This window comes from Zingiber officinale, chromosome 7B (genome assembly GCF_018446385.1).
Source record: "Zingiber officinale cultivar Zhangliang chromosome 7B, Zo_v1.1, whole genome shotgun sequence".
NCBI classification, from domain to species: domain Eukaryota; kingdom Viridiplantae; phylum Streptophyta; class Magnoliopsida; order Zingiberales; family Zingiberaceae; genus Zingiber; species Zingiber officinale.
The window spans coordinates 57,585,096-57,613,032 of record NC_055999.1 but is presented as its reverse complement, the minus strand read 5'-3'; the positions used below and the strand labels follow the sequence as shown (position 1 = coordinate 57,613,032).

The following is a 27,937-nucleotide window of genomic DNA, read 5'->3' as shown; positions in this document are numbered from 1 at the left end:
TTCTTTTTGTAAGAATATAATTGATGAAATTATTGAATATGGTTGGAGTTGTAAGTGTAAGGAGGAATCAAATCTATGGGAAGTGTATGAATCTCTTCTTTTATATATTTTATGCATATTACTTTATTTATTATTTATTCTTTTTAATATTTTATTTTAGAACCTTCTAATTTAATATTTACTAGATAACATATATTAAGAATTTTTTGTTTAAAAACAGTTCTTTTTGATATGGCTATATATACATTTTATAGAAAATTTCTTTTTTATGATGAATTGATTGGTTATTTTCTTTTTTATATGAATAAAATTCTTTATTCTTTTTTCTAATTGTTCAGTTTGGATTGATTAATTTTCTCTTTCTTTTTTTTCACTATTAATAATACTAATTGAGATTATTTGCTCCGAGATAAATTACATGCATATTTGGCATTTTTCCATTCCTTCATTCCAATCTTCTTTATTTTCTTATACCTTGATTTAGAGTTAAATATTCCTGATGTTGTAGAATTTTACTCTTTCTTGGGCTTAATAAATAGTATTACGAGATTGAAGTAGAGATTTAAAACACGTTTCTGTTGTTTAAGTAATTGAGGTTGTACTTCAATTGAAGAAACCTTCCTTGGAGAAGGAACATATATCGGAATATGTGTTTGAATTATTACTGGGACTATTGGAGGAAACCTTATAAAGTAGAAAGACAAAGAAAATGTGGTAGCACAATCTACTTTTGAAACATAATATGGTCAGTAACACATACAACTTGTAAGATGATTGTTGATTAAATATTTATTTAAGACCTAGATTAACATAAAGAACCAGTTGTTAGCATTATGACAATCAAATAATTATCTACTTTACAAATAAACTATTATTCTATTAATGCAAGGTAGACTGTCACTTCGAGTGCAATGTGATTACTTCTAAGAAGATTAACACCCTACACTCTTCTTTTGAAGATCAAATTGCATATATCTTTACCCAGCTTTTCTCAATAGCTTGATTTGTATTTCTATGTGACGAGTGCAATGTGATTACCTCTAAGAAGATTAACACCCTACACTCTTCTTTCGAAGATCAAATTGCATATATCTTTACCCAGCTTTTCTCAATAGCTTGATTTGTATTTCTATGTGACGAGTGCAATGTGATTACTTCTAAGAAGATTAACACCCTACACTCTTCTTTCGAAGATCAAATTGCATATATCTTTACCCAGCTTTTCTCAATAGCTTGATTTGTATTTCTATGTGACAAGCTCGACGGACATGATAAACATTTATGCTCCACCATTAGTTAGAATGTTTGAAAGAATCAATGCCAAATAACACTCTGATATTTATTTAGTATTATATTTACCTAGTCTAGTTTCCTAATTTTAAGATTAGTTATTTATTTTGGAGTATATAAATACATATATTTCCATCCCATTTGCATAAAATATACCAAGTTTTCTTTTAAGGATCAAACCTGCGATAGTTTTGAGTGGGCATTCTATCAATTAGGAAAACATTCTCAGTCCTTATTTCCTAGGTTAGACTTCTATGATATTCAGACTCCTGGTCATGTCTCTTCTGAACTAATGATTCTACTAGTTCATATTAGACTATTATGTCCAAAGAGAAATTTTGATTTATTGAAAAAGAAAAAAATTAGAATATAGTGGCCAGATCAAGAGCAAGGAAAAATATGTTGGACAATTTTTTCCACGTGAACTTGTCTAGCTCAATGACTTAGTGACTAATAGGCATTGTAAAAATCTGACATACACATTGCCTGTACTACAATATTCATGAGAGGAAAAAAAACATATAGCCACTTTGTTCGATAACATGTGGAACCTAAGGAGATCATTTCATGATTTGAAGGTTCCAGGAGACTTATTGAGTTGTCTTAGAATTGAATGTATCTATAATAACTTGAGGTTTTATGAAATCCTTGAGTCATCTTACGGTGAAGGATTGTGGAAAAGTTTGAAATATTGAAGATATAGAACACATTTGACATAGGTAGGTGGGGCGACCTTCCCTACCTAGGGAGAAGGGACAATAAAACCTTTTCCAGTGACACTTTAGATTCTAGTTAAACATCGCTTAACATTAGCAGTTTAATTTTGTTAATTTTGTTCTGCAGTTCAAATGCTTCATTTCAAATGTTAATTCTATGACGTTCTTTTTATGCATACAGATAAAGAAGGAGATCAAACATAGCCGCATAAATACGACCTCAAAGGTTTTTGATCCTTTAATTGCTGATGGAAATTCTGCAACCACATACCTTCAATGGTTATTTAAGTGATGGATGCTCAACTACATCTCCCTCCCTTTTAATTGACTGATGATCCTATTATTGAATTTGTATGCTAAAGGTTGTAGATTTAATAAATAATGGAAGCACGGACCTGAGGCCTTCAGTTTTGGTCAGTGCAACAGCAATTGGTTATTATGGTATGCAGTTAGTAAATTTGTGTTTTCAATATTTCCTCTTTTTGCAATAACCGCCAATTACCAATATTTGTAGAATTGCATCCAACGGAATATTTTCTAAGCATTCTGTAGCTATAAGGTAAATTATGTTTATATGTAATATTTGATTTGTGCCAAAATATAAGATGATTCCAGAGGCAAAGAAAGTGGCAATCTTGATGACTTTTTATAACTTCATACTCAAATATGGTTACCTAGTGCATCATTGGATAGTCTTTTTTTATTCACAACTCTTTTAAATTATAAAAAATCCTATGGTTTATTGTAGAGGTTTGAGATTAGGATTTCATAGTCAATAACTGAAATTAACACCACTAGATAATATCCGTAAAGATAGAAAGATTCTCTTTCTACAATATCTCTTTAGTTTTATCTATCATTAAAGGGGGGGAGATGGAAAATTTAAAAGAGAGGGTAGTGTAAGAGCGAGCACACAACAATAGAAAAGGGAAGTGACAGCAAAGTCAGATGAACCTATTTCAGTTTTGGTTGTGCCAACCAAGCAAATTCTCTAAGTAGTTTACTATGATATGTTTATAAATTTTTAGAGATTAATTATTATTGGTCTTAAAATTTATGTGATTAATCTGAGTGCGGTCCTTCTATATCATTAGGCTTGATCCCTTACTATATTTAAATGAAATTTTATCCTATTTTAGTGTTGCAATCAAGTCTTTTTTGATCTCCTTTTTCCTCGATTAATTTGCGTTTGTTGCAACCCCACATCGCCTAATTGGGGCATTTATTGGTGGCATATTATCAAACACATTAAATAGGAGGGTATATATTTCAAAGGTAGAGAAAAGAACAAGACAAAAAGTTGGTTTTGAAAGAAAAGTAGATTTTGAAGCCAATGTTTTGAAGAAACAGTGCATCTTCCTCTCTTGTGTTTGTAAGGAATTAGGGCGCTAAACACGCTAAAACGTAGCGGAAAACATCTAATTCTTCCAAAAGATCCATACGAAGGGAAAGAAAATAATAACATATACTAAGTTTTACATCATAAGAAGGTTATACCTTTGATGCATGCACACGATCTCTCGACAGCTCGGATCTCAGCATGATCAAGCGTCCGTGCCTCTTTCGGAATCCACATGAACAAGTGTCCCCGTTTGTCTCACAAACTCACAAAGTGGAGAAAGAAAACTACCTAAGGTTGTGCTAGCAACCAAGAAGGTGAGTTTCGGCCAATGCAAGAGAAAGAGAGGAAGAAGAAGAAAAATTCACAATCAAAATGAAAGAAAAATATTTTTTTGTACTTCATCCAATGAATAATGAGCATTAATTCAATTAATGAGCCTTAATGAGCATTAACACTCCATTAAGGACCAGCTTTGAACTCTTCATTTTGAATTCAATTTTGAAATTGAATGAATAATTAATTTCAAAATTCTTCTAATTCAAGTGAATGAATTAATCTCCATTAATCCTCTTTAGTGAATGAATTCACTTGAGTCTAACTCAAGTCTAATTCGGATTTTATTGAATCCATATGGTTGGATTCACTTGAGTCTAACTCAATTAATCTCATGCAATTTCGAATTCAATGAATCACTATTTCATTAATTCGAATTGACTCCTTGAGTCTAGTTTGAATTGGATTCAATTCAATAATTAGATTCAATTGAGTCTAACTCAATAAGTCCAATTCGGATTAGACTTAATCCAATGATTCATCATATGAACCAATTTACAAATTTACTTGTTCTGTGTGTGTGACCCAATAGGTTCTCGTAACGTTGGCAATGTATCCAAATCAACATTTAGATACATAAGCAATGAGTGACATCTAGCAAGGCATCATTGCTACCCAAGTGACGAAAAAGTCGAGATCCGACCTAACCTGTCCGTGGCTATTATCTTATATAACTTGGTCCCTCTATCCTTGATATCTAGATTGATCAATGAGGCATAGATCGTGTCATCCTCTTATCAACCTTTGTGTTTCTTGATCTCTAAGTAGACACACTCAATCAAATAAGCTCAATATCTCATATTGACTCATTTGAGCATGACCATGCTTTCTTGTGTCCAACTAATCAAGGGGCCCACAGATATCGCTTTCGTCATATGAAAGGGATAATTCCCATCTACATCACTCATATCCCTCCGCATAATTCATTGCATACTCAGTGATCGACTTTATTGTCCACCTTGTTACAGGTGACATTTGCCAATACCAAAGTATACAACTCCTTATGTAGGGAACCGTAGTGACTTCAGGTCTAAGGATTATTTATACCAATAGTCACAAAAGAACGTTTATGACACTCATATAACGATCCGTGAAACATTCTCATGGCAGGTCATTCGGTACATATTCTCTAATATATACCCATGTGTCAACTTGATATCTCATATTCATGACTTGTGAGATAAAGTCATCCGTTGACCTACATGCTAGTCTCAACGTATTAATATTGTCCTTATATATTAATGCTTGACTAGGAATAGTTAAGAATAGTGTTCTATGTATATCTACAATATCTCACTATCAATTCAACCAATTGATATGTTGTAGATAAGAACTTACTACCCAAGGACATTATTATACTTATTCAATCGGCACTGAACTGAAATAAATATAATAACCAACTTTGCCTTTTATTAATAATGAAATATGATATAAAAATGAGTCCTTTACAATCATCTCATAATTGGTACTAGGGCTATTACTAACAATTCTACTCCGAACATCTGGTCACCCTGACCTACTCTGGGCCTCCCCTCGAGCATTCAGTCATCCTGACTTACTCCGGATCTCCTCGCAAGCATCCGATCAAGGTGATCAGATGCTTGCGGGGAGGCTTGGAGTAGGTCAGGGTGACCGGATGCTCACAGGGAGGCCCAGAACAGGTCAGGGTGACTAAATGCTCACGGGGGCCAGGCCATGACAGTAATGGTGGTCCTTCGTTTAAGAGGAGGATTGTTGAGGTTCATTTAAAGTCCCTTATTGGGAAGATTTGGTAAAAATCATGGGTTTGGTAAAGATCATTGGTTTAAAAGGATATAGGATATCTCCATTGGCATGAGACTTTTTGAGAAGAGCCTAAGAGCAAAGCCATGAGGGCCTAGGCCCAAAGTGGACAATATCATGTCATTATGGAGATATGTGGGCATCCTTTGGGCACAACAGTGTTTACCTCTCGTTGAAATATTGTCAGACTTCTTATCTAGCTATCAATTTTCAATTTTCATTAGACTCGTGTGTATGATTTAGATGAGATTAGATATTGTCCATCTCTTCCAAAATATCTCCTTTTAGAGTTGTGTTAAGCTAGCCGATCTAACCTAGTTGGATAAGGCTTGCTTCTTGTTGTTGTTGTTGTTGTTGCATAGAGTTGTGTTAAGCTTTCGCTTTGTTGTTTAACATCTCCCTATTTTCCCTTTTTGGATGTGAGAACTCTAATCTCACTTGTTTTTGTAACACTTTTATAACCTTTGTTGATTGCTACTTCAAAATACATTCGTCTCTCTTTCAATGTTTTTTTCTCTCAAATAGATGTCAAAATATTACTCCAATTCCTCTCTTGTATCTTGCCCTTATATATTGGATAATATCAGCTTTGTTCAATCTCTTTCTAATATTTTCTTATAATCACAAGATGATTTGTCATTTTAATACAGTACAAATTTGTTTTTCTCAATTCTACACACATGTAATGTCATATCTCACAGTTATTGTTGAGCTTGTAATATTTAAAAATTGCCCTTCATACATTTTCATAAAGGCAGGTCTTGCACTTTGGAGTGCTTCTATAAGCATTCAGATTGTAACGGTGCAGGGTTTCAGACTGTAGTTTGTGCATTCATATCTTGCTATCCAAATGTTTGTATCATTTTCTTGTTATTGTTGTTTTGTAATAGGGTGACAAGAATTTCCTAGTATACCTATAATTTAGTGCAAAAAACTCATGGTGGGGTCCTTGATTTATGAATAATTTCTTCATGGGATTAAGGATTGCACAAAAGTTCCAAAACTAAACCGTAATATTAGTAGTAAGCTATTATTCAGAAATTTATGCCCATTGAGCTGTAGTTACTTGGTTTCTTATTCTCATACTACATTCCTACATTAAAAGGACACCAATTAGTAGACTTGCATCAATGGCTTACAAAAGCTCAAAATGTTGTATTTATTCTTTTCTTAAAAAGAAAATCATAAATGTACAAATTCTTCTATCAAACTTTATTGTGTGCTTCTTATTCATTGTATTTTGTTTATCGTTCCTTTGTACGCTTTCAGGTACAAGCGAAACTACAGTTTTTGATGAGAAAAGTCCTTCCGGCAATGATTACCTATCAGAGGTGACAAATATAATATTATGTTGCAACCTTTTCTTTCATGTTATGGCCATGCTTTGAATTTTTTTTATTGAGAAATGTCTCCCTTTACCTTGAAGCTTTACTCTTCTAAATTGCAGTAACTTAGTTCAAGATATAATCTTCGGCTGTATTATCCCTTTGATTGTTTTGTATTCACCAAAGTGAATGCAACTCAACATGCACATTAATCTGGTTTTCCTATATCCAGTTGCTGGACAGCACATCATAATCAAATTATTATTTCTTAACCTTTTGTTTGTATCCAAGTTCACCTGAAATGCTAATTATGCTTTGCTCATTTTCAGGTTTGTAGAGACTGGGAAGCAAAAGCACTTGAAGTAGATAATGGTGTTAGATTGGTACTCATTCGTATTGGTGTGGTTCTTGGGAAAGATGGTGGTGCCCTGGGTCTGTTTTATTGATAAAAAAAGAACCCTTTATCTTTTTTTCACTACCTTTTACTTATATCTGTCATACAAATTGTGACATTTCTATAGGATTTACTCTCCAATACAAAGTTTTACCGTCTAACTTTTGTTTCTATCAGAATAGTTTTTTCATTGTAACCCAAATCCCAATGTTGAAGTTATTTATATGAATTTTAAGTAAATTTTCACAGTAGAGGTTTATATTAGATAAAGAAAAACGTTTTGAGTTTAATAAGCATAGGCCTCTCGTCGTCATTATAGCTTTGGTCCTAATTATTGGGATTGGCTGCATGAATTTCTTCCGTCATATGGATTTTATCCATTATGTGAGTGAGTAATCAGGGAATTTGTTATTTTTTTTTAAAAAAAATGTCTTTTTTTTCTGCTAAAAAGACTCCCTGACCCTCATTTATATGATATTTTTTTATCTTAACAAATTCTTGTGAGGTTTCTTATCTTTGTGAGAATTCTAATTTTTCTCATTTAGATAGTTACCTTGTGCCACATCACTACCCTTTGATAGGTACTTCAGAATTCAGTTTCCATTTTACAATTCCAGTTCAAACCTATCAATTACAAGCCATAATCTACAACATACAATTTCAATTTATACCTAACAAACTTTTACTTGTCTGGACAACTTCAACTCACACTGTATAATTTAAGTTCATACCTTAGAATATAGTTGGCGCCTTGAAATTTCAACATGCTCCTCAACTTCAACTCTGCCCTAAAATTCCATTTACATCTTGCAATTCTAGTTTCCACTTTGTAGTTTCAATTCATTTTGCAACTTAAACACAGGTCCTTGCAATTTTAACTGATCCATGAACTTTTGTAACGCCCCGGCCCGGGTGGGCCCCACCCGAACCGAACCAGGCACGCTACCAGAATTGTCCATCGGGTTGACGACTAGCTCCACAGACCACCGGAGGTCCTTTCAGCGTGCTTTGTCCTCACTTGCACGCACCCTGGAAAACTTCCCAGGAGGTCACCCATCCTTAGATTTCTCCAAGCCAAGCACGCTTAACTTTGGAGTTCTTAAGTTTGGGCTTCCGAAAAGGAAGGTGCACCTTGGTGATATGGATAATACCATCTAACCTTTTAAGCCATACTTAACTAGAATCTCAGAACCGGGGTATTACAATCACCCCCACTTAAAGACACAACGTCCTCGTTGTGTAACCACGAATCACACCACAAACAAATCTCAGAATCTCCCTCGCTAGGTGGTGCCCTGGGTACTCCTGCCACAGGCGCACTCACGGTCGCAAGGTCGCTCTGATACCATCTGTAAATTGGTATCAGATAAATCTCAAAAATCCAAAATACGAAACAAAAGATCGTAAAACTGTGCTCTGATACCACTAAATTGTCACGCCCCAGAGGAGTCCCTGTCCGAGAAAATTTCGGCAGCATCTCCCCTGTACGGTGGACAATCTGAAACTTTTCTACATCTCACAAATACCTCAGCCACAGGCGGCTGGAATAATAACAACAAAATAAAACATCACCACGCAGTTATATATAATCTATTCAGCCTCTGGCTGTCACAACCACGCAGTTAAGATAATTAAACAGTAAAAATAATACTCTGACTCGAAATCCACCCTACTCCACTACACTCGTAAAGCTTAAATCCGACGAACTCACCTCTTCTGCCCTCCAGGCAGGCACGTAGTAGAATAAAAATCCAAATCCAAATCCATCGCAATAATAAAATCCATACAATATCCATAAGCAGAATAATCCAAAACATAACTAAAACAAAGTCTGATAGCGAAAAGCTAAAATAAAACAACAACTCACGCGTAGCCCAGTTGGTTGGCTGTGTTTGGTTCATGGTTGGAGTCGCTGGTCCCCACAGCACGTAGTGCTACTCCTCTGCTGATCTCACTTGGTTACCAGGATTCATAAACTCTAGTACTTAAGCCTGGAGGTCTAGAGTTCGAATCCTGGGGGAGGCAAAAATCCACTGGCCAGGGGTGGAAAGTCCTAGTGAGTAACGGCATGGCCAAAGGGTCGTCGGTCGACGACATGAGAGGTCGCCAAATGGGCCGACGACATAAGGGTCGCTAGTTGGGCCGCCACAAGGGCCGCCCAAGAGGCCAAAGGGTCGGGTCGTTACAACTTTAATCCAAAGTCCTAGATTTCTAGTTCATATTCATAGTGTCTAATTTCAATTCTTTCCTTGCAACTTCAACTTACCCTTGCAATTTTAACTTGTACTCTGAAATTTCTTTCCAAATCTATCAACTTTGGTTTATTCCTTGCATTTTCAACTCATTCAAAAAGAGTATTTTAGAGCGTTCTATTCTAGTTCATGTGCTACAATTTCAAGTCATTCCTGCAACTTCAATTGATACCCTCACAGTTCTGCTATCGTTACAATTTTAATCCAGCAATTTTATTTCATCTTCTCCGATTTAAAATCATACCATTCAATTCTAGTTCATAGCTTTCAATTCTTGTTTAACTTATGCTTAAAAAACCATATACATACACTAAGTAGAAGTGCAAACAAATATCTTTTCATTTTTGGGCTGGCTTAATTCATTTCCTTGGATATGGTATCTCATTTCCATGAGTACTAGACAGAGAAAAGCAAAGTAAACATATTAACTAATCATATCATTTCTTGGTATTTACAAGTTATTTCATACCTGATGAAGCAAATTCTGTTCTCTTTCTTTAATTGTGTTATATGGGCGATTCTTTTTATGTTTTCTTGCTTTAAACAGGGAAGGACATTTACTAGCAATTGTGAAAAATATTTTGCAGCCCAGCAGCTTTCATATTTTGACCTCTATTTACAAATCTAAATATTGGCAATTTTAACTTGTTTTGGCTTTTGCTAATTTAAATGTTAGAATCCCATAGGTTATTGTTTACAAATTTGATGAGATTCAAACATAATTTATTTGAATTTCATGCAGCTAAAATGATCCCCCTCTTCATGATGTTTGCTGGGGGACCCTTAGGCAGTGGAAGACAATGGTAAACATCTTGCTTATGCCCATTCTTGGTATTGCACCTATACCTCTTCTTATGGAACAATCTTATATTTCATTAAGGACTTCTTTCAGTTTAAAAAGAATTGCCAACACCATGAATGCCAATCTTGCATTTTTTTTTCTTTTACTGGGACAAAGATCAGCAATACCAACCTGTGCCTAACATCTTATGCATTGCTGGTGTTGTAAAGCACAATGCATTGTTCATTTGGATGCAGTTAGTCTTTCTGCAGTGCCAATGTCTTTTACCAGGTTGAGCTACCAAGCATAATACAAGGCTGCAGCATGTGCTGGCATTAACGCACGAGATGCAAATCTAAGGAATCATATTTGGCAAATGATACCATCTATTTTATTGGCTTTATTTGAAAGTTTATCCCCGCTAAATGTAGACGCAAACAAATAAATCAATTAAGATTATTTTCTATATATCCTAGGGGTTGTGGTTTAAAATCTTGCACAAAAGTTATTTGAGTCTCTTCAATCTTCTTTTCCAGTATCGTACATCATTCCATTTTCTTTTGCTTTAGATAGAAATATTGTTATAAAGAGAAATAATATATTTGGTCCATTTTGTATTTTTTAAATTGCAACTATTAGTGAACCCAAAGATGGACAATGTTTTTCTGTGCAAATAATTGGCTTTAGAAGTTCTGTTGGAGAAGTAAAGTCTCATGATTTGTAGGTTTTCTTGGATTCATCTGGATGATTTGGTGAACCTCATATATGAAGCTCTGAGAAATCCATCCTATAAAGGTAAATCATCTTGATCATCAAATCAAGCATGCTTTTGCTTGGACAAGCAGCGCATTTATCTTCTTTGTTTTACAGTAAAAGTTAATTAGTTTATATTATGAATTTAACTGTTTACCTTAATTAGTTTGACTCACAGCATCACAAGTAACCTTTACATTCATTTATGGATACTCAGTGGTATCTTCATACTACTGACTATCCTTTGATGTATAGAAACTCTTTTGTATGTATAACTTGGATCTGTTAGTTCCAAAGATCATAACAAACAACGAACTGTTAAAATGGATTCCAATTAGATCCTTCCAAATTTAATTGAACAAATTAATATTTAATTTATTTTAATTCATTTATTTTTAATCAAAAGAATTAACCTTGAATAGTTTCAATTATTTTTTGCTTCAATCTACATTCATCAACATGCCATGTTGAGGATAACTCTTTTGTGTGAATTCCTAAGCTCCTAAAATTATTGACACTGTACGTAATTAATTAAATTCTTTAATGCCACTTGAAGAATTTTCTCATCAGGTTAGACATACAAATTAGATTAATCTCTGGAAAGAAATCATCACTACCTAATATTATAAAAGGCTTGTTGACCTATGTTTAAATGAACATTGTGTTTGAATAGTTAGTTGAGTGTATAAATTGACATGAGATCGATGAATCAACTGGAAAGATTTTGACTTGTAAGGATGCCTAAAATATTTATAAATTTTGATAGAATATATTATGATATATGATATGTGCCTAGGTTAATCGATTTGCCCCCTATTTGCCTCCTCTGGTTGGTGCAGTTAGTACCTGCATGAGTGTTTATTGCAATAGGTCTTGGGGCAATTCCCAGCGGATGCAAAAATGCCTGACCTCCTTCATGCAAAGAGCCGCTGTGCTAGGGCAAAATATCTCTTGTGATTTATCCCCTTCTAGAGTGTGTGGGGCTTGCCTTGGAGGGGTTGTTAAGTTGACGGCTTCACCAATTAATTGATTAATAGATTAAAATAAATTGCCCCTTTAGGTTCTATGCTAGTAACACACATTCTTTATGAAGAATGAGCTCTTTTTGTCTTGCCTTGATCAAATACTATGGTAGCTTTGTGTATGCCATATACGTACATCAGGCTTTGCATCGTATCTTATTTTTTTCATTTGTGCATTATTTATGTGTTGGATGAGATTAAGTTGCTTTTTCCCTCTTTGTATGCTCATTCCACATTACTTTAAATAGTTATTGCCAATTTTTTTATTTAGAGGTAAATATCTCATTAGTCGGTATGAGACTTGTTAGGTTGTATTCACAATATTTAAAGAATATTCTTGCTAATAGTGATATTTTCTGTTAGGAAAGTGTCACACTAAAGCAATATGAGCCATAGAGACAGAGTAGAAGGGATTTCTGAAGTTTGAACCACATTAAAGGATCTTGTAGCATTGTGTTTTTTTTTTTTCAATCTCTGATTTTATCATTGCAATTATTTTTTTTCTTGTTGTAATTCAATTAAGATTTGTCGCCACACTTATAATATTTATTTTTGCATTTTATTTTAATTTTTTTCTTTGCAATTTAGTTAATAATTTTATTGTTGCAAATATTTTTTATTGTAAATTATTTGTACTCCAACACTCTATTTAACGCTTGGTTTGAGTTACTATTTTTACACGAATTCAGTAAATCGTCTATTCACCCCTCAATTGGCCTTTCAAATTCTTCGTTTGGCATTAGTGCTTAAGGTTCTTATGATTTCTTAAGGAGATCCACATTATTATCCTCGTGATTAGTCAACAATAGAAGATGGTCTTCAGTGGATTGCTTTTCTGCATCCTAATTAGATATAAAACAATGTTTATATTGTTATTTAATAATTTCTATTTAGATTAACATAGTTGGAACAGGATAAGGATTGTCATAAGATTGATTACCATGGAAATTGCAGGCGTTATCAACGGAACAGCCCCGCATCCTGTCAAATTGTCAGAAATGTGCGAGCAACTTGGTCGAGTTGTTGGTCGCCCATCCTGGCTACCAGTACCGGAGTTTGCCCTCAAAGCTGTCCTAGGTGAAGGTGCCTCTGTTGTAAGTATATTCTACAATTTGTTTACATTTCTTACTACTCGTTATGGTATCAAGATTATGGCGCCTATCAATTCCAGGTTCTTGAAGGACAAAGAGTTCTCCCACTCAAAGCTCAGAAATTAGGGTTCTCGTACAAGTATCCATATGTTAAAGATGCACTTCGAGCCATCATGAGAGAGTCTTAACTAAACTATATCACTATTCCTTCTAAGAATATCGTGTACTTTTTTTCCTTTTTGAAATTGAAGTTCCATTTAACATTAATCATCCAAGAAAAGAAAAGCATGATTTTGTGTAAGTTAAATAGTTGTGCTCTTGGTGTTGGTTAACAATCTTATCTGTGGTCTGGTGCATTATATCCTTCCAGTAATAGATATGTTGTGTTTTTCAAAAGAAAATAATGCAATAGATGTTATAGCAAAACTTTAGTAACACAAACGAGAGGAAGGAAAAGAAAGTCTGTTCCCTTCAATATTGGGCGGATAAAGAAATGTCAAAAAAATGTTCCGCGAAGAATTTTGGATTTGTTCGTGCGCGCGCGTGTGTATATATATATATATATTACAATGGGAAATTATCTTCATTTATGTGCCTCTCTGCACCTTAAAATAAACAGGGTGGCATAAGAGAAGAGAAGAGATGAGATGGAAAGTAAATGGATAAATGTAAAGACAAATGTTATTTATGTACTTTTTTTACTTGTTATTTTAATGGACGAAAATAGAGGGATAAAAAAAAATATGAAAGAATGAATGGGTCGTATGTTCGACTCCCTCAACTTATCGAACACACTCAACATGTTGGAACACACTCAACTAGTTTGGTTACTTTGATCCATTCAACTATCGCTATGGTCTGTTGATGGATCGCCACTCAGTTTTCCGCTAGCTTTCTTCTTCTGGACAATGCTAGAGGTGTAGAAATTGTAGATGTTGGAAAAAATTGAATGAAAATGCGGCATGTGGGTTGTAGTCCCATAATGATTGAAAGCAAGGTTTTCCGATTGATTCGGAACAAAGGGGGTTGAAAATCTAGGGCCCGGATGACATCAACCCGAGGGGTATTTTTGTGAACCCCATTATTTGTTACATTAGTCAGACAACTTGTTGGCCAGCATACAAAATAAGAAAGATCGCCAGCTTACTTACACGCCACGTGACACGCTTGCTTGTGCCACATGGCACGCTTGCTTGTGCCACATGGCACGCAAGGCCACATGGCAAGCAAGCTTGCAAGCCACACGTGGCTTGCTGGCAAATTGCAGCCAACAGCAAGCCACGTTGTGGCTTGCTGGCAAGCATGCAAGCCACAACGTGGCTTGCTGTGCTTGCAAAACAAGCACAACAAGGTCTATATAAGACCTTGGAGTGGAGAGGAATGAAGCAGACGAGGGAAAAGCTTCAGTGAGCTTTGAAAACAAACACCAGTGAGCTTTGTGAGAGGAAAAGCTCAAGTGAGCTTTGTGTGAGAAGAGCATGCTTCAATTCCTCTTTGAATCCCCATGTTTCTTTCTTTTATGTTGTGCACTTCTTTTGCTCAACATAAATAGTGATATTTTTCGGATCTAGTTCAGATCGTCACGACAACCAGTGCTCGGTTCTGTTCGTGATCCTGTCGTTTTATCCTGGGAAACAGACGTCCACCTGATCCTCTGAGCACCACGGAGGGGCCGAATCTGTTTTAAGGAGATAGCGCTCTGCTGGACTCGGCATCCACTCTGAGTTCGTGTTGCAGCTCTCGACATCCTGTCAGCAATTCTCAACAGCAACGTGGCGCCGCTCGACAACTCACGGTGTCCTCGACTCACCTACTCGGCGCGTGGCTCGGCTCGTTAGAGTCGACAGTTTCAGATTACCTGCTCAAACCTACTTGATTGTAAGTTTTTGTGACTCTGGTACGCACTCAGAAGCGTGGAAAAGAGCTTCTGAGACAATCACACAGATTGTAACGGGTTTACTCCCAACAAATCTTAAAACAGATTCGTTTTGTTACCATGGCGGCAGACAATGTTGAGATGCAACAGGCTCAACATGTGCCGACCTCCTCCGCCCGGATTGGGAATGTGCCAATCAATCACGGGGAAAAGCCAGAAAAATTCACAGGAGTGAATTTTAAGCGGTGGCAGCAGAAGATGTTCTTCTACTTAACCACACTAGGTCTGGCACGTATCTTGACCGAGAAAATTCCCAAGGTTGTTAAGGGTGTAGATGAGGTGAACACCCTCCTTCTACTCGACAAATGGAACGAGTCTGAGTTCCTCTGTCGAAACTACATCCTTAACAATCTTGCCGACTCACTCTATCTTGTGTATTGTGAGATAAAAACGACAAAGGAACTGTGGGAATCTCTGGACAAGAAATATAAATCGGAGGATGCTGGGGCCAAAAAGTTTATTGTTGGTCATTTCCTGAACTATAAGATGAGTGACTCGAAGTCTGTAATCAGTCAAGTCCAGGAGCTTCAAGTACTCTTACAAGAAATTCACTCAAAAGGTATGACTCTGAGCGAAACCTTCCAAGTGGCAGCTATCATCGAAAAGCTACCAACTGGCTGGAAGGACTTTAAGAATTATTTGAAGCACAAGCGGAAGGAAATGAACCTGGAGGAACTTGTTGTTCACCTTCGGATAGAAGAAGACAACAAGAATTCGGAGAGAAAACTGTTCTCTCAGGCTATTGTAAAAGCCAATGTTATTGAGCACGGACAAAGCTCAAAACGGAAGCATCCAAAATCTTCCACGACGCAACCCAAAGGACAAAACATGAAAAAGAAGTTCTTATGGAAATGCTACAATTGTGATCGTATGGGTCACAAAGCTTCAGACTGTAAAAGGCCAAAGAAGAAAAAGCCTGAGGCCAACCTGGCAGGAGAACAGAATATGGATCTCTGCGCCGTGATCTCTGAAGTGAACCTAATAGGTTCCAATCCTCGGCAATGGTGGATTGATACTGGAGCCACCAGACATGTGTGCTGCAACAAAGAGCTGCTCCACAACTTCGAAGAAGTCACTGGAGATAAACTGTTCATGGGGAACTCAGCAACCTCGGACGTCATAGGTCAAGGAAAAGTGGTGCTGAAAATGACCTCAGGCAAGGATCTCACTCTAAACAATGTGCTGTATGTTCCGGAGATTCGAAAGAATCTAGTATCCGGTTCACTGTTGAGCAAGCATGACTTTCGCATTGTTTTTGAGTCGGACAGAGTTGTATTGTCCAAAAATGGAGTGTTTATAGGAAGAGGCTATGTATCTGATGGCTGTTTAAGCTCAATGTAATGGCCATTAGGCCCAAGATAAATAAAAATGAAAGCTCTTCCACTTATATGCTTGAGTCTTCGTGTTTGTGGCATGGTAGACTAGGACATATTAACTACGATATATTGCGTAGATTAATAAACATGCAAAGCATACCTACATTCCACCTTGACCCAAAACACAAGTGTGAGATTTGTGTTGAAGCGAAAATGACAAGGTCATCCTTTCAACCTATTGAAAGAAGTAATGAACCACTTGACCTAATCCACACTGATGTGTGCGACCTAAAAGGTACGCCAACACGTTGTGGTAATAAATATTTCATCACTTTTGTAGATGATAACACAAAATACTGTTATGTGTATCTTCTCAAAAGTAAGGATGAAGCTATAGAGAAATTCGCTCTCTATAAAAATGAGGTTGAAAACCAGCGTAATAGAAAGATTAAGGTGGTCCGAAGTGACCGAGGCGGTGAATACGTATCGCCATTCGCTGAGTTGTGTGCTGAACATGGGATCAGACACGAAACAACAGCTCCATATACTCCTCAGCAAAACGGAGTTGCTGAGTGAAAGAATCGAACGCTTAAGGAGATGATGAATGCTCTTCTATTAAGGTCTGGATTGCCAGAGTCCATGTGGGGGGAAGCTGTGTTAACGGCTAATTACCTTTTAAATAAGGTGCCCCGGAAGAAAATAGATAAGAGCCCTTATGAGTTGTGGAATGGAAGACAACCGTCCTACAAATATTTACGAATGTGGGGGTGTCTTGCCAAAGTGTTGGTACTTGATCCGAAACGGATTAAGATAGGACTAAAGACTGTTGATTGCATATTTATTGGATATGCACAAAACAGCGCTGCGTATAGATTTTGTGTGGTTGAGTCACACATACTAGAGATACACAAGAACTCGATAATCGAATCGAGAAATGCCTCATTCTTTGAGCATGTATTTCCTTTTAAGACCCGAGAGGATTCTAGCTCCTCAAAACGGGCATATGAAACACAAGACAAAGGAAAAAATGCTGAACCAGTGGAGGTTGAGCTTAGACGGAGTAAACGAGCTCGAGTAGAAAAATCCTATGAATCGGATTTTATCACTTTTATGCTGGAAAGTGAGCCCCGGAGTTACTCAGAAGCAGTAAGCTCGTCTGATGGACCTCACTGGAGAGAGGCAATTACATCTGAGATAGACTCTATCTTACAAAATCACACTTGGGAACTCGTGGATCTTCCTCCGGGAAGTAAACCATTAGGTTGCAAGTGGATATTCAAGAAGAAAATGAAATCAGATGGCACAATCGATAAATACAAGGCCAGATTGGTAATCAAAGGATATCGACAACGAGAAGGACTTGATTACTTCGATACATACTCTCCGGTATCGCGAATAACTTCCATTAGACTATTGTTAGCTATCGCCGCTCTATGGAATCTCGAAATACATCAAATGGATGTAAAGACAGCCTTTCTAAATGAGGATTTAAAAGAGGAAATCTATATGGACCAACCTGAAGGATTTTCTGTACCAGGACAGAAAAACAAGGTCTGTAGATTAGTGAAGTCATTATATGGCTTGAAACAAGCACCAAAGCAGTGGCATAAGAAATTTGATAATGCCATGAAGGAATGTAGCTTCAAGATTAATGAATGTGATAAATGTGTCTACATGAAAGTCACAGAAAATAGTTACGTCATCTTGTGCCTATATGTAGATGACATACTTATCATTGGGAGTAATGATAAGATAATCACATCCACAAAAGCTATGTTAAACTCAAGATTTGACATGAAAGACATGAGCCTAGCTGATGTGATTCTAGGAATCAAAATTCTTAGAACGGCAGAAAGACTTGTTCTTAGTCAGGCCCATTACGTGGACAAGATTCTTGAGAACTTCACCAAGGGTGATATTGCGTTGGCACGAACATCAATAGACATGAATCAACATCTATCGAAAAATCGAGGTGAAAGTATCTCGCAGATAGAGTACTCTCGAGTGATTGGAAGTCTGATGTACTTGATGAGTTGTACACAACCAGACTTAGCCTACGCAGTAAGCAGACTGAGCAGATACACGAGTAATCCCAGTATTGAGCACTGGAAAGGGATAACAAGAGTACTGAGGTATTTAAGGTACACTCGTGAATATGGACTGCACTATACAAGATATCCTGTTGTGATCGAAGGATACAGCGATGCAAGTTGGATATCTGATATACAAGACTCTAAGTCTACGAGTGGATATGTCTTCACTCTAGCTGGTGCAACCATTTCCTGGAAATCTTCTAAGCAAACCGTAATAACCAGATCCACGATGGAATCTGGGTTTGTAGCTCTTGACAAATGTGGTGAAGAGGCTGAATGGCTACGACAATTCTTAGAAGATATTCCACGTTGGCTAAAACCTGTGCCGGCGATTTGCATACATTGTGATAGTCAATCAACAATTGGTCGGGCACAGAGCCATCTGTATAATGGTAAGTCTAGACATATACGTCGTAGACATAATACCATTAGACAACTACTCTCAACTGGAGTTATCACTGTTGACTATGTGAGGCCAAAAGATAACCTAGCGGATCCGCTAACCAAGGGGTTAAATTGAGAGTTAGTTGCAAGCTCATCACAGGGAATGAGCTTGATGTCGTTGTCAGCGATCAGTGCAGAGGACACCCAACCTATGCTGACTGAAGATCCCAAGAACTAGGTTCAAAGGGACAACTAATCTGCACTGACTAGACACACTGTAGGGGAAGTCCCATGAAACAGTGACTAGACCAGGATAAGCCGATGGGCTTTTAATGATAAAAAAAAAAAAGTAGATGGTAACTCTTGAGAGATCACCTATGTGAGAAAGAAGTGGGGCCGCTTCGAAGAGAATTGGAGGCACAATTCTGAGAGCTTCTCACAGAACCAGGCGTGTTCATGGCCAAGAACGAACACACTCATAAGACCTGAGCTATATCAGGGAGAGTCTTGGGTAAGATATGTCCTGCTTACATCAACTGCCAAACAGTTCAAAGACATCACGTCTACTAATCAGCCAGTGAGCAAACAGAGTTTACAAGGGAAGGTTCAAAGGATCACACCTACCTATCCTATACTCGACTCAACTGTCGAAAACTATCACAAATCCTTGTTTTCATTCATGTGGGGGATTGTTGGAAAAAATTGAATGAAAACGCGGCATGTGGGTTGTAGTCCCACAACGATTGAAAGCAAGGCTTTCCGACTGATTCGGAACAAAGGGGGATGGAAATCTAGGGCCCGGATGACATCAACCCGAGGGGTATTTTTGTGAACCCCATTATTTGTTACATCAGTCAGACAACTTGTTGGTCAGCATACAAGATAAGGAAGGTCGCCAGCTTACTTACATGCCACGTGGCACGCTTGCTTGTGCCACATGGCACGCAAGGCCACATGGCAAGCAAGCTTGCAAGCCACACGTGGCTTGCTAGCAGCCAACAGCAAGCCACAACGTGGCTTGCTGTGCTTGCAAAACAAGCACAACAAGGTCTATATAAGACCTTGGAGTGGAGAGGAATGAAGCAGACGAGGGAAAAGCTTTAGTGAGCTTTGAAAACAAACACCAGTGAGCTTTGTGCTTTGTGAGAGGAAAAGCTCAAGTGAGCTTTGTGTGAGAAGAGCATGCTTCAATTCCTCTTTGAATCCCCATATTTCCTTCTTTTCTGTTGTGCACTTCTTTTGCTCAACATAAATAGTGATAGTTTTCGGATCTAGTTCAGATCGTCACGACAACCAGTGCTCGGTTGTGTTCGTGATCCTGCCGTTTTATCCTGGGAAACAGACGTCCACCTGATCCTCTGAACACCGCGGAGGGGCCGAATCTGTTTTAAGGAGATAACGCTCTGCTGGACTCGGCATCCACTCTGAGTTCGTGTTACAGCTCTCGACATCCTGTCAACAATTCTCAGCAGCAACGTGGCGCCGCTCGACAACTCACGGTGTCCTCGACTCACCTACTCGGCGCGTGGCTCGGCTCGTTAGAGTCGACAGTTTGAGATTACCTGCTCAAACCTACTTGATTGTAAGTTCTTGTGACTCTGGTACGCACTCAGAAGCGTGGAAAAGAGCTTCTGAGACAATCACACAGATTGTAACGGGTTTACTCCCAATAGTAGAATCATTCAAAAGAAGGCTAGAAGAAGGCTAGAGGGGAGCAAATAACATTAATTGAAACATAGATGCGATAAGAAAAATTTTCCTGCGAAAGAAAATTAAAAGCAAAATTGCACAAAAAGGGAGTGTTATTTTGACAGGTTACTCTATCAATTCCACTCGTTTTTATTGGACAATTTATTATTGGAGATATTAGAAAAAATTCTAAAATTAAAATTATACAAAATTAATTCTAACTTATCTATTGAGATGATCTGAGTAGATAATCTTAAACTGTCAACAGAGTTGGTTTTGCCAAACTTCCGGTGATTTGAATTACGGAGTTAATACGGTACATAGTAGAATTTGGAGTCAATCGTCGAGTCGGAAAGGAAATTCGCTGAGTAAGATACTGAGGTCTGTGCTCAACGTAGTTTCCTTGAAACAGATTCACCCCATCTCCGACTGTGCTTCGAGGTTTTTTCAGGTCATCTGTTTCTCAGGATACAACAGCAAAACTACGCACGCAACCAAACATTGATTGTTCGTGGCAAACTAAGAATGCACCCGAGTGTAAGGGTGTCAATTCGGGTAGATTGGGTCGGGTTGAGTCTTTTTTAACCCAACCTGAACTCGACCCGAACCCGAGTTCAATCCAAAATCTCTAAACCCGAACCCAAACCCGAACCCGAACCCAATCCGAATAATCCAAAATTTTGATTCAAAACGATTTTTTTTTCCGACTATTTTCCCTATAATTCTTCACTTTTATCTCAATACTCTATCATTATCATACAAATATGATATTAATACACATAAAAATATCTTAATTTTCAAAATAAAATTTGATTTAACTTCAAAAAACCCACTAAACTCTATATTTAGGGCAACTCGGGACAACCCGAACCCGACTCGACCCAACCCGAAAATTTTTAACCCTCTAACCTGAACCCGTCCCGAACCCAAAAATGCCCAACTCGAATCTAATTTTTTTCGGATCGACTCGGGTTGGGTCGTCGGGTCGGGTTTATTTTTGACACTCCTACCCGAGTGCTATCATGAGTAATTTAGCCGAACGGATGCACGATTGTGAGAGTTTTTGTGAGAGAACACAGGTGGACGAGGTTCGCTTCCTACTCTTCCTCTTGCCCTCTCTTTCACTTATCTTTTGCTACTTTCTATCCTTTGCTCAAGATCCAGTATCTTTATATAAAATCCTCACCATTAATGATTTTAATGTCGCCATTAATATCGAAACGCTATAGAATTACCATTAATCTCATATTAATGCTTCTCTTCCTCTCTTGAGTAGGTAGTAAAAAAAAATCGGTGGCAAAACGTTAGTTTATTCGCTTGGGCAAAATCTTGTCTCGATCGGTCCGACATTCGATGTGGACAGGTTATACTCGCATATGAGTCAATCTTGGTTCAATACAATCCAAACCTTGAATTTGTACCCACCCCTATACACTCATGCATAAGAGTCTCTCTCTATGCATATGATTACAACATTTAAATCAATAATAAAGTCAAAAAACTTTTAATATAGAACTAATAATCTAGGCATAAAAGAATTTCTTCATCTCTACCTCTTTATTCCATTCACATTGCTAATAATTTTCTCATAGAAATTTTTTAGATGTGGAAAAATATCTCACAATGCCTTGATTACAAAAGTCGAGAAAAATTGCAATGAGGGGAGAAAAGAGCTTGAGAGTAGAGAATTTGACTGAGTAGTTTTGCTGTGAGTTTAATTCTTTTCATTGCCAACATATCCTATATTTATAGGCTTCTCCAAAGCTTCGAAGAATCATCGAGCATTAGTAGACTCCTTATATCCATCAGTCAAAAGTACCTTCTAGAAACAACTATTATAGCCAACTAATCATTTTATTACAATTGATAGACCAGCCATCAGCCTACTCTTTGTAGCCATCACTCGAGTGCTTTAATAGTAGCTGCTAGTAATGACTACTATAGCGAACTAACCATTCTATTATAATTGATTTACAGTCTATCAGTCTACTCATTGTAGCCATTAGTCGGCTATCTTTAATAGAGGCGATGATATAGTACCCTTTTGTTCCCTTGGTTGAGTCGACTCCTTAGTTTACTTGTTTGATTAGTCAAATGCTCATTCAATTGATATATAATATTAATTGATTGATCAGATTCATCAGTCGACTTATCAATAGACTAGCACATTGGTAAATTGAAGGTCTAAGTTGTCTATTGAGCCAACATGATTATCATTTGATGGTTAACACAATTCAATTGATTGAAGTATTGTCTAAGTCACTTCTAAGGATTTTGTTTGAGCCTATTCTTGCCTTCAGTTCCCCAATTGTATTCATGCACTTATGCTCATTATTACACAAATAAAATTTGTCGTGTCAGCAGAACACACCCTTTTCTAGGATTTTGTTTAGAGTCTTACTTGTCTTGTCAATTCTCTAGGATTTTTGTAAGAGTCTTCCTTGTCTTGTCAAGTCTTAATAGTTGATCTATTAAGTAGGACTTGATCTATTAAGTACTCCTTTTACTAGACATCCAATCATCCTTAATTTATCAGTATTTTCTCTCATCACATGACACTCTTACATACACTTGTTACAAATTTACAAAATACCCTTTACCTAATATCAAAATTAATTACAACCCGCTCCTAGGCCAACATAAGGGAAGGCATGCTTGGGTACACCAAATTTTGACCTCAAAAACTCATGTGATAATATCTCATGCTTCAACCACCACACCGCTCCGAGGGGACAACATAAATTATGAATATTATAGCAGAAAAAAAAGATGGAATCCGCTACCCAGCAGTCCAACACGGTCGGCCCTACGACCATTTGTGAGAAGGTAAATCGTGAAGCTGTAGTTGGCTAGTGCAAGAAGGGCTTTTTCCTCGACTTTGCAGAGATTCGAACCCTTAGCCTATTGTAGCAATTCTATCCCGTATTAACCAACTTAATCTTGCCCCGGGAAAAATATAAATTATGAATATTGTTGTAGCAAAAGGTGAAATCCGTCACCCCAGCAGCTTCATACGGTCAACTCCATGACTATCTGTGAAGAAGTAAATCGAGAAGCTGTAGTTGACTAGTGCGGGAAAGACTTTTTCCTCGACTTTGTCTAGATTCAAACTTTTGTCCTATTATAGTAACTCTATCCATACTAACCAACTTAACTTTGCCCCGAGGATAATATAAATTATGAATATGAACAAGACAGAAGAGGATAGACAATAATGAATATGATAGGCAATGCAATGTAATATAGCTCACACTTAAGTTATGGTATTTGATCTCCCTATTAATGTGCGTTTGTTTTTTTTCCAATCTTAACTATGGTGCCTGCCGGCTCATTCTCCTTTGAACCATTGTCGCCTAACTTGACTATTTATTCTCCTTGCTATATATACATTATAAATTAATCCAATATGAGGGTAATTTGGGATGTATATGGTGGTTAGGTTTATATTCTTGTGTTTTTGAACAATAGTAGATTAATTGTTTTTTTTAAAAATTAATTCATGTATCCAGCTTTTTGAATAGATTAATTATTTATTTTCAATCAATGGACTAATTGCTAATTTTAAAATGAAATTAAAATATAGTACAAAACTAATATTTCATGTAAAATATCTCATTTAAGTCTAGAGTCTAAAGTAAATAAACTAAATAAATATAATTTTTTTTTTCTATTTTACTTTCATTGCTATATTCATTTAAAACTAAAATATACTATAAAAAAATCACCATAATTAAATAAGAAGTAGAATAATAAATATATAAAAAAAATTCGATTGCATCATTAAATATTTTTAAAATTTCACAAATATTATTGCATATATTTCATTTGTGTGAAAATAAATATACATTAGTATTATTAGTATTTTATGTAAAATAATTGTAATAATTTTCTATATTGAAATGAAGGTCATATAATTGAGATATTTGATATATTAAATTTCAATATGTTAGTGCATCATATGGAAATTTTTTAAATATCATTTTATTAATTTTACAAAATCTATCATATTATTTCATTAGAGTAGAATGCAATCATATGTAAGAAATAACAATTTTAATGGACTTAATTTATTTTTTTAAAATTTTTAATTCATCTTAAACATATAAATTTAAAGTATGATATAAAAAAATGAACCTCCAATGACATACTGACATACAACTTAAATAAAAATTTAATTTATTAAATACTATTAACGTAGTATTATTAAAAATATTTTAGAAATTAATTCATATATATATATATATATATAAAATTTAATTTGAAGGTGCAAAAGGATATTTTGAAAAAAAATATACATTAGTAAATTACAAAAGTACATAAATTTACAAGATACTTATTGATATTTGCTAGTATTGAGTTTTAAGATTTACCCTCGAGCTATGATGTAATGGTAAGAATATTCAATTGTCTTTCAGACACCCACAGTTTAATTTCTAATTATAATATATTTATAAAAAAAAATTCTCTAAATAAGACTTGTAACTAAAGGATGCTAAACTTTTGGACCATCCACCATAAGTATTTCCTAATTTATCATGATAATCAGTAAAACAATTTTATAAGATTGAACTGGTCATCCTTACTTGATCGAACATCTTACGTAGTGAAAAAGTGAAAAATTTTATGTTTCAGATTTGGTGCTTCCATATCATTCATCATTTATTTAAGGATGGATGAGGAAAGAAAAGATAAATCGCATAAAAACAACAATATACTTTTATTCATTTAGTGAAAATGGTTGGTTGTTGTTGTGAAAATGGTGTAAAATTAAAGGGAAAATAAATTCTTAGTTCTTCCATAGATCAATTTTAATTTATTTTCTCGGTTGCTTAAAATCTTGCAAAATGGAATTTTCCTTCCCATGCCAAATCCAACCTGAGATGATTGCGACTTTGCCCCTAACGACTGCAACCTCACCCCAACAAGGCCTACAGTCCAATAAGCTATTAGTTGGGTCTGTAAGGGTGTGGATATCTGGGGACAAAAAAAGGCGACATTCAAATAGTTACAAGCCACACTTCCATGTGAAAGGAACTACAAGAAGCTGCACAAAACAAGTAAAAGCCAGTTAAAGACTTTGCAAAAAGAAGGTTCCTATACACACCAGAATCTACTTCTGACGAGGTAAGCAAGATTATTTGGTAATTTTCTTCTTCAATACAATTGAAGATAAACAAGGAAACATTCTTCTTAATTAGGGACGGGCAGCCCTGTAAATAAATAATATTAACTTGACCACATCTGAAGAAGTTCGAGTAATATACAGCCGGAAAAATCATTCTTAATGTGCAAGAAACACACTTCGGTTCCAGTAAAACAATTACCATACGATATATAATTTGGGGAACCAGCAGGAGGTTTGACGTCCTGTCTGAGGTTGCATGCACGATTCTATGTAGCTTTCAACTTCACCAGTTCATTTGGGTCATTACCTTCGTTGTACAACATGCCTCGTGGAGACAGTAGTCTTTGTAATGCAAGTGTAAAGCGGGCCTATAGAAAATTCAAATGGCAGTTAGTTTAAATAGATGAATACACTGGAACTCTTTGTAGTACCAGTATTTACCCATTGAAATGCAACAAGGGCCCACCAGCAGCCTGGCAAACCAAAGCCTGTACTGCTTACAAGCTGATGAAAAAAACACATAAGGCAGCTAGCACACAAGAACACAGGGAGGCACATTTCATACATAGTCCATAAGATAGCTTTCAGAACATGACAATACTGCCAAATGCTAGGATAGCATGGAAGAAGGAAACATGATGATGACCCACACGGAAGTTCACAAAATGACTCGAGATATTAACCTAGTTGTTGAATAACTTTCTTCTTACAATTTCATTTCTTACCAAAGTTAAATGGCTAAGATCTAAAATCTTGCACTGAAATCCTACATGAATTTATATTTTTCATCATAAACTAGTTTAAATTTACAATTTATGCTATGTATAATATCCACAGTGCTTTTGTGTATCAACATAAAACCTTGAACAGAGACTGAAATGAAGTTTTATTTAGTAGCCATTTAAACTTGATGTTGTACGACATTGACATGTATATCCCAAACCAACTAGACAATTGCAAGTCAATACCTGGAGTTGCAATGCAATGACTAAGTGGTCAAATGATAATAGTAAAACAAGTCCTTTTAACAAGCAAAACCGAACTAACTTAAATGACCGTCGTCTAGTATGACCTCTATACAATTGCAAGTCAATACCTGGAGCAGCAATGCAATAACAAAGTGGTCAAAGGATAATAGTAAAACAAGACCTTTTGACAAGCAAAACCAAACTAACTTAAATGACCATCTAGTATGACCTCTGGTTTAAACTGTTTCCATATTCTAAACATTTTAGCATTTAAACATGCTATATTTTATTATGTACTGTCCGAATGAGTGTATGCTCTTCAGATTGAATTACACAGGAATTTTAAGATTTTACAGGCATCATTGCAAAGACATATGAGATGATCTCCCTAGTCATTACTTGCCTCAAGTTGCACCCCTCTGTCTCTCTTCTCTTAACGTCGACATCCTCTATAAAGTGTGTTGTTGGTAAAGAGATTTTACTTTTAGTATTCATTGTTATAGAAACTCCCCAACTAAATTTTCTGCAATTCATCCTTACGTTTGCCTCTTACGTGCCTTTTCCCACTTTGGTATGCTTCTTTTCCTTGTTTAGAGTGCAAATCTCATTAGTTGAGACATGATAAGATGAGGAGAACGACCCCCACCCATGAAGAATTCATATGTTGCATCAAGAATGACACCATCAAATGAATCTAGGCACTCCTTGTGAAAGTAGGAAAGGACAAGAATGTATTTTCGATCATCTATACAACTCAGAAATTCTTGAAGGAGGTCAAACTCTATATCCCAACACATTACATGAGTGGTGTAGATGCCCTCAATATTTATAGATTGTAAGCTGTTATAGGTCAATGCCAACCTTGGGTGTTGTACACTGGCCTATCCAATCGAGGATCTACAATACTAAAGACATTTCAAGTATAGGAAGTGAAGAATTGACGATCAAGATAGTGCACATTAATAAATTTAAATGCACTCTTCTCTAATCATTTCCTCAAATACTTTATCAGGAACTTGACGTTGTCCCTTTGTAGGTCTAATATGCATGATTTAGGGTGCAAACTCATGATTTGATGATAAAATAGCATATAAATGCATATGGTGTGTATGAAAGCATGAATAGATGTGAAGTCAAAGAGAAACACTAAAGAAAAAAAATAAATGTATGGTTAGATATAAAATGATAAAGAATGATCAAATTTTGGGTATAAGTTATCGATGAAAAAACATAGAATGCATTAATCTTACTATAAAATAAATGTTCATGTTCTCAAGTTCACTATGATCAGCACATATTTCAATGGTATCACTTCACACTCTAGGATTGTATGATATCTGTCTTG

At 36.2% G+C, this 27,937-nt stretch overlaps 2 protein-coding genes across 11 annotated transcripts in view; one reads left to right on the top strand and one right to left on the bottom strand.

Moving 5' to 3' along the window:
• The window catches only part of LOC122005768 (epimerase family protein SDR39U1 homolog, chloroplastic-like), a 35,062-nt gene extending 21,680 nt beyond the window's left edge, over positions 1-13,382 (top strand). Inside the window, exons 6-13 of the mRNA XM_042560963.1 lie at positions 2,188-2,232; positions 2,369-2,447; positions 6,733-6,794; positions 7,118-7,220; positions 10,177-10,237; positions 10,940-11,010; positions 12,945-13,084; positions 13,162-13,382. Of these exons, the coding sequence (XP_042416897.1) occupies positions 2,188-2,232; positions 2,369-2,447; positions 6,733-6,794; positions 7,118-7,220; positions 10,177-10,237; positions 10,940-11,010; positions 12,945-13,084; positions 13,162-13,269 (669 nt within the window). The 3' untranslated portion in view covers positions 13,270-13,382. The remainder of the gene's footprint in view (positions 1-2,187; positions 2,233-2,368; positions 2,448-6,732; positions 6,795-7,117; positions 7,221-10,176; positions 10,238-10,939; positions 11,011-12,944; positions 13,085-13,161) is intronic.
• A 12,242-nt stretch (positions 13,383-25,624) lies between these two features.
• Positions 25,625-27,937, bottom strand: part of LOC122005767 (protein DETOXIFICATION 46, chloroplastic-like) — a 124,398-nt gene continuing 122,085 nt past the window's right edge. For 8 of the 10 annotated variants that reach the window (XM_042560955.1, XM_042560957.1, XM_042560956.1 and 5 more), the window contains 2 exons: positions 26,066-26,128; positions 25,625-25,992 (listed from right to left, as the gene is read on the bottom strand). In XM_042560955.1, the coding sequence (XP_042416889.1) occupies positions 25,891-25,992; positions 26,066-26,128 (165 nt within the window). In that variant the 3' untranslated portion in view covers positions 25,625-25,890. Of the gene's footprint in view, positions 25,993-26,065; positions 26,511-27,937 lie in introns of all 10 variants that reach the window. The other 2 variants (XR_006118533.1, XR_006118534.1) reach the window with 2 other exon arrangements.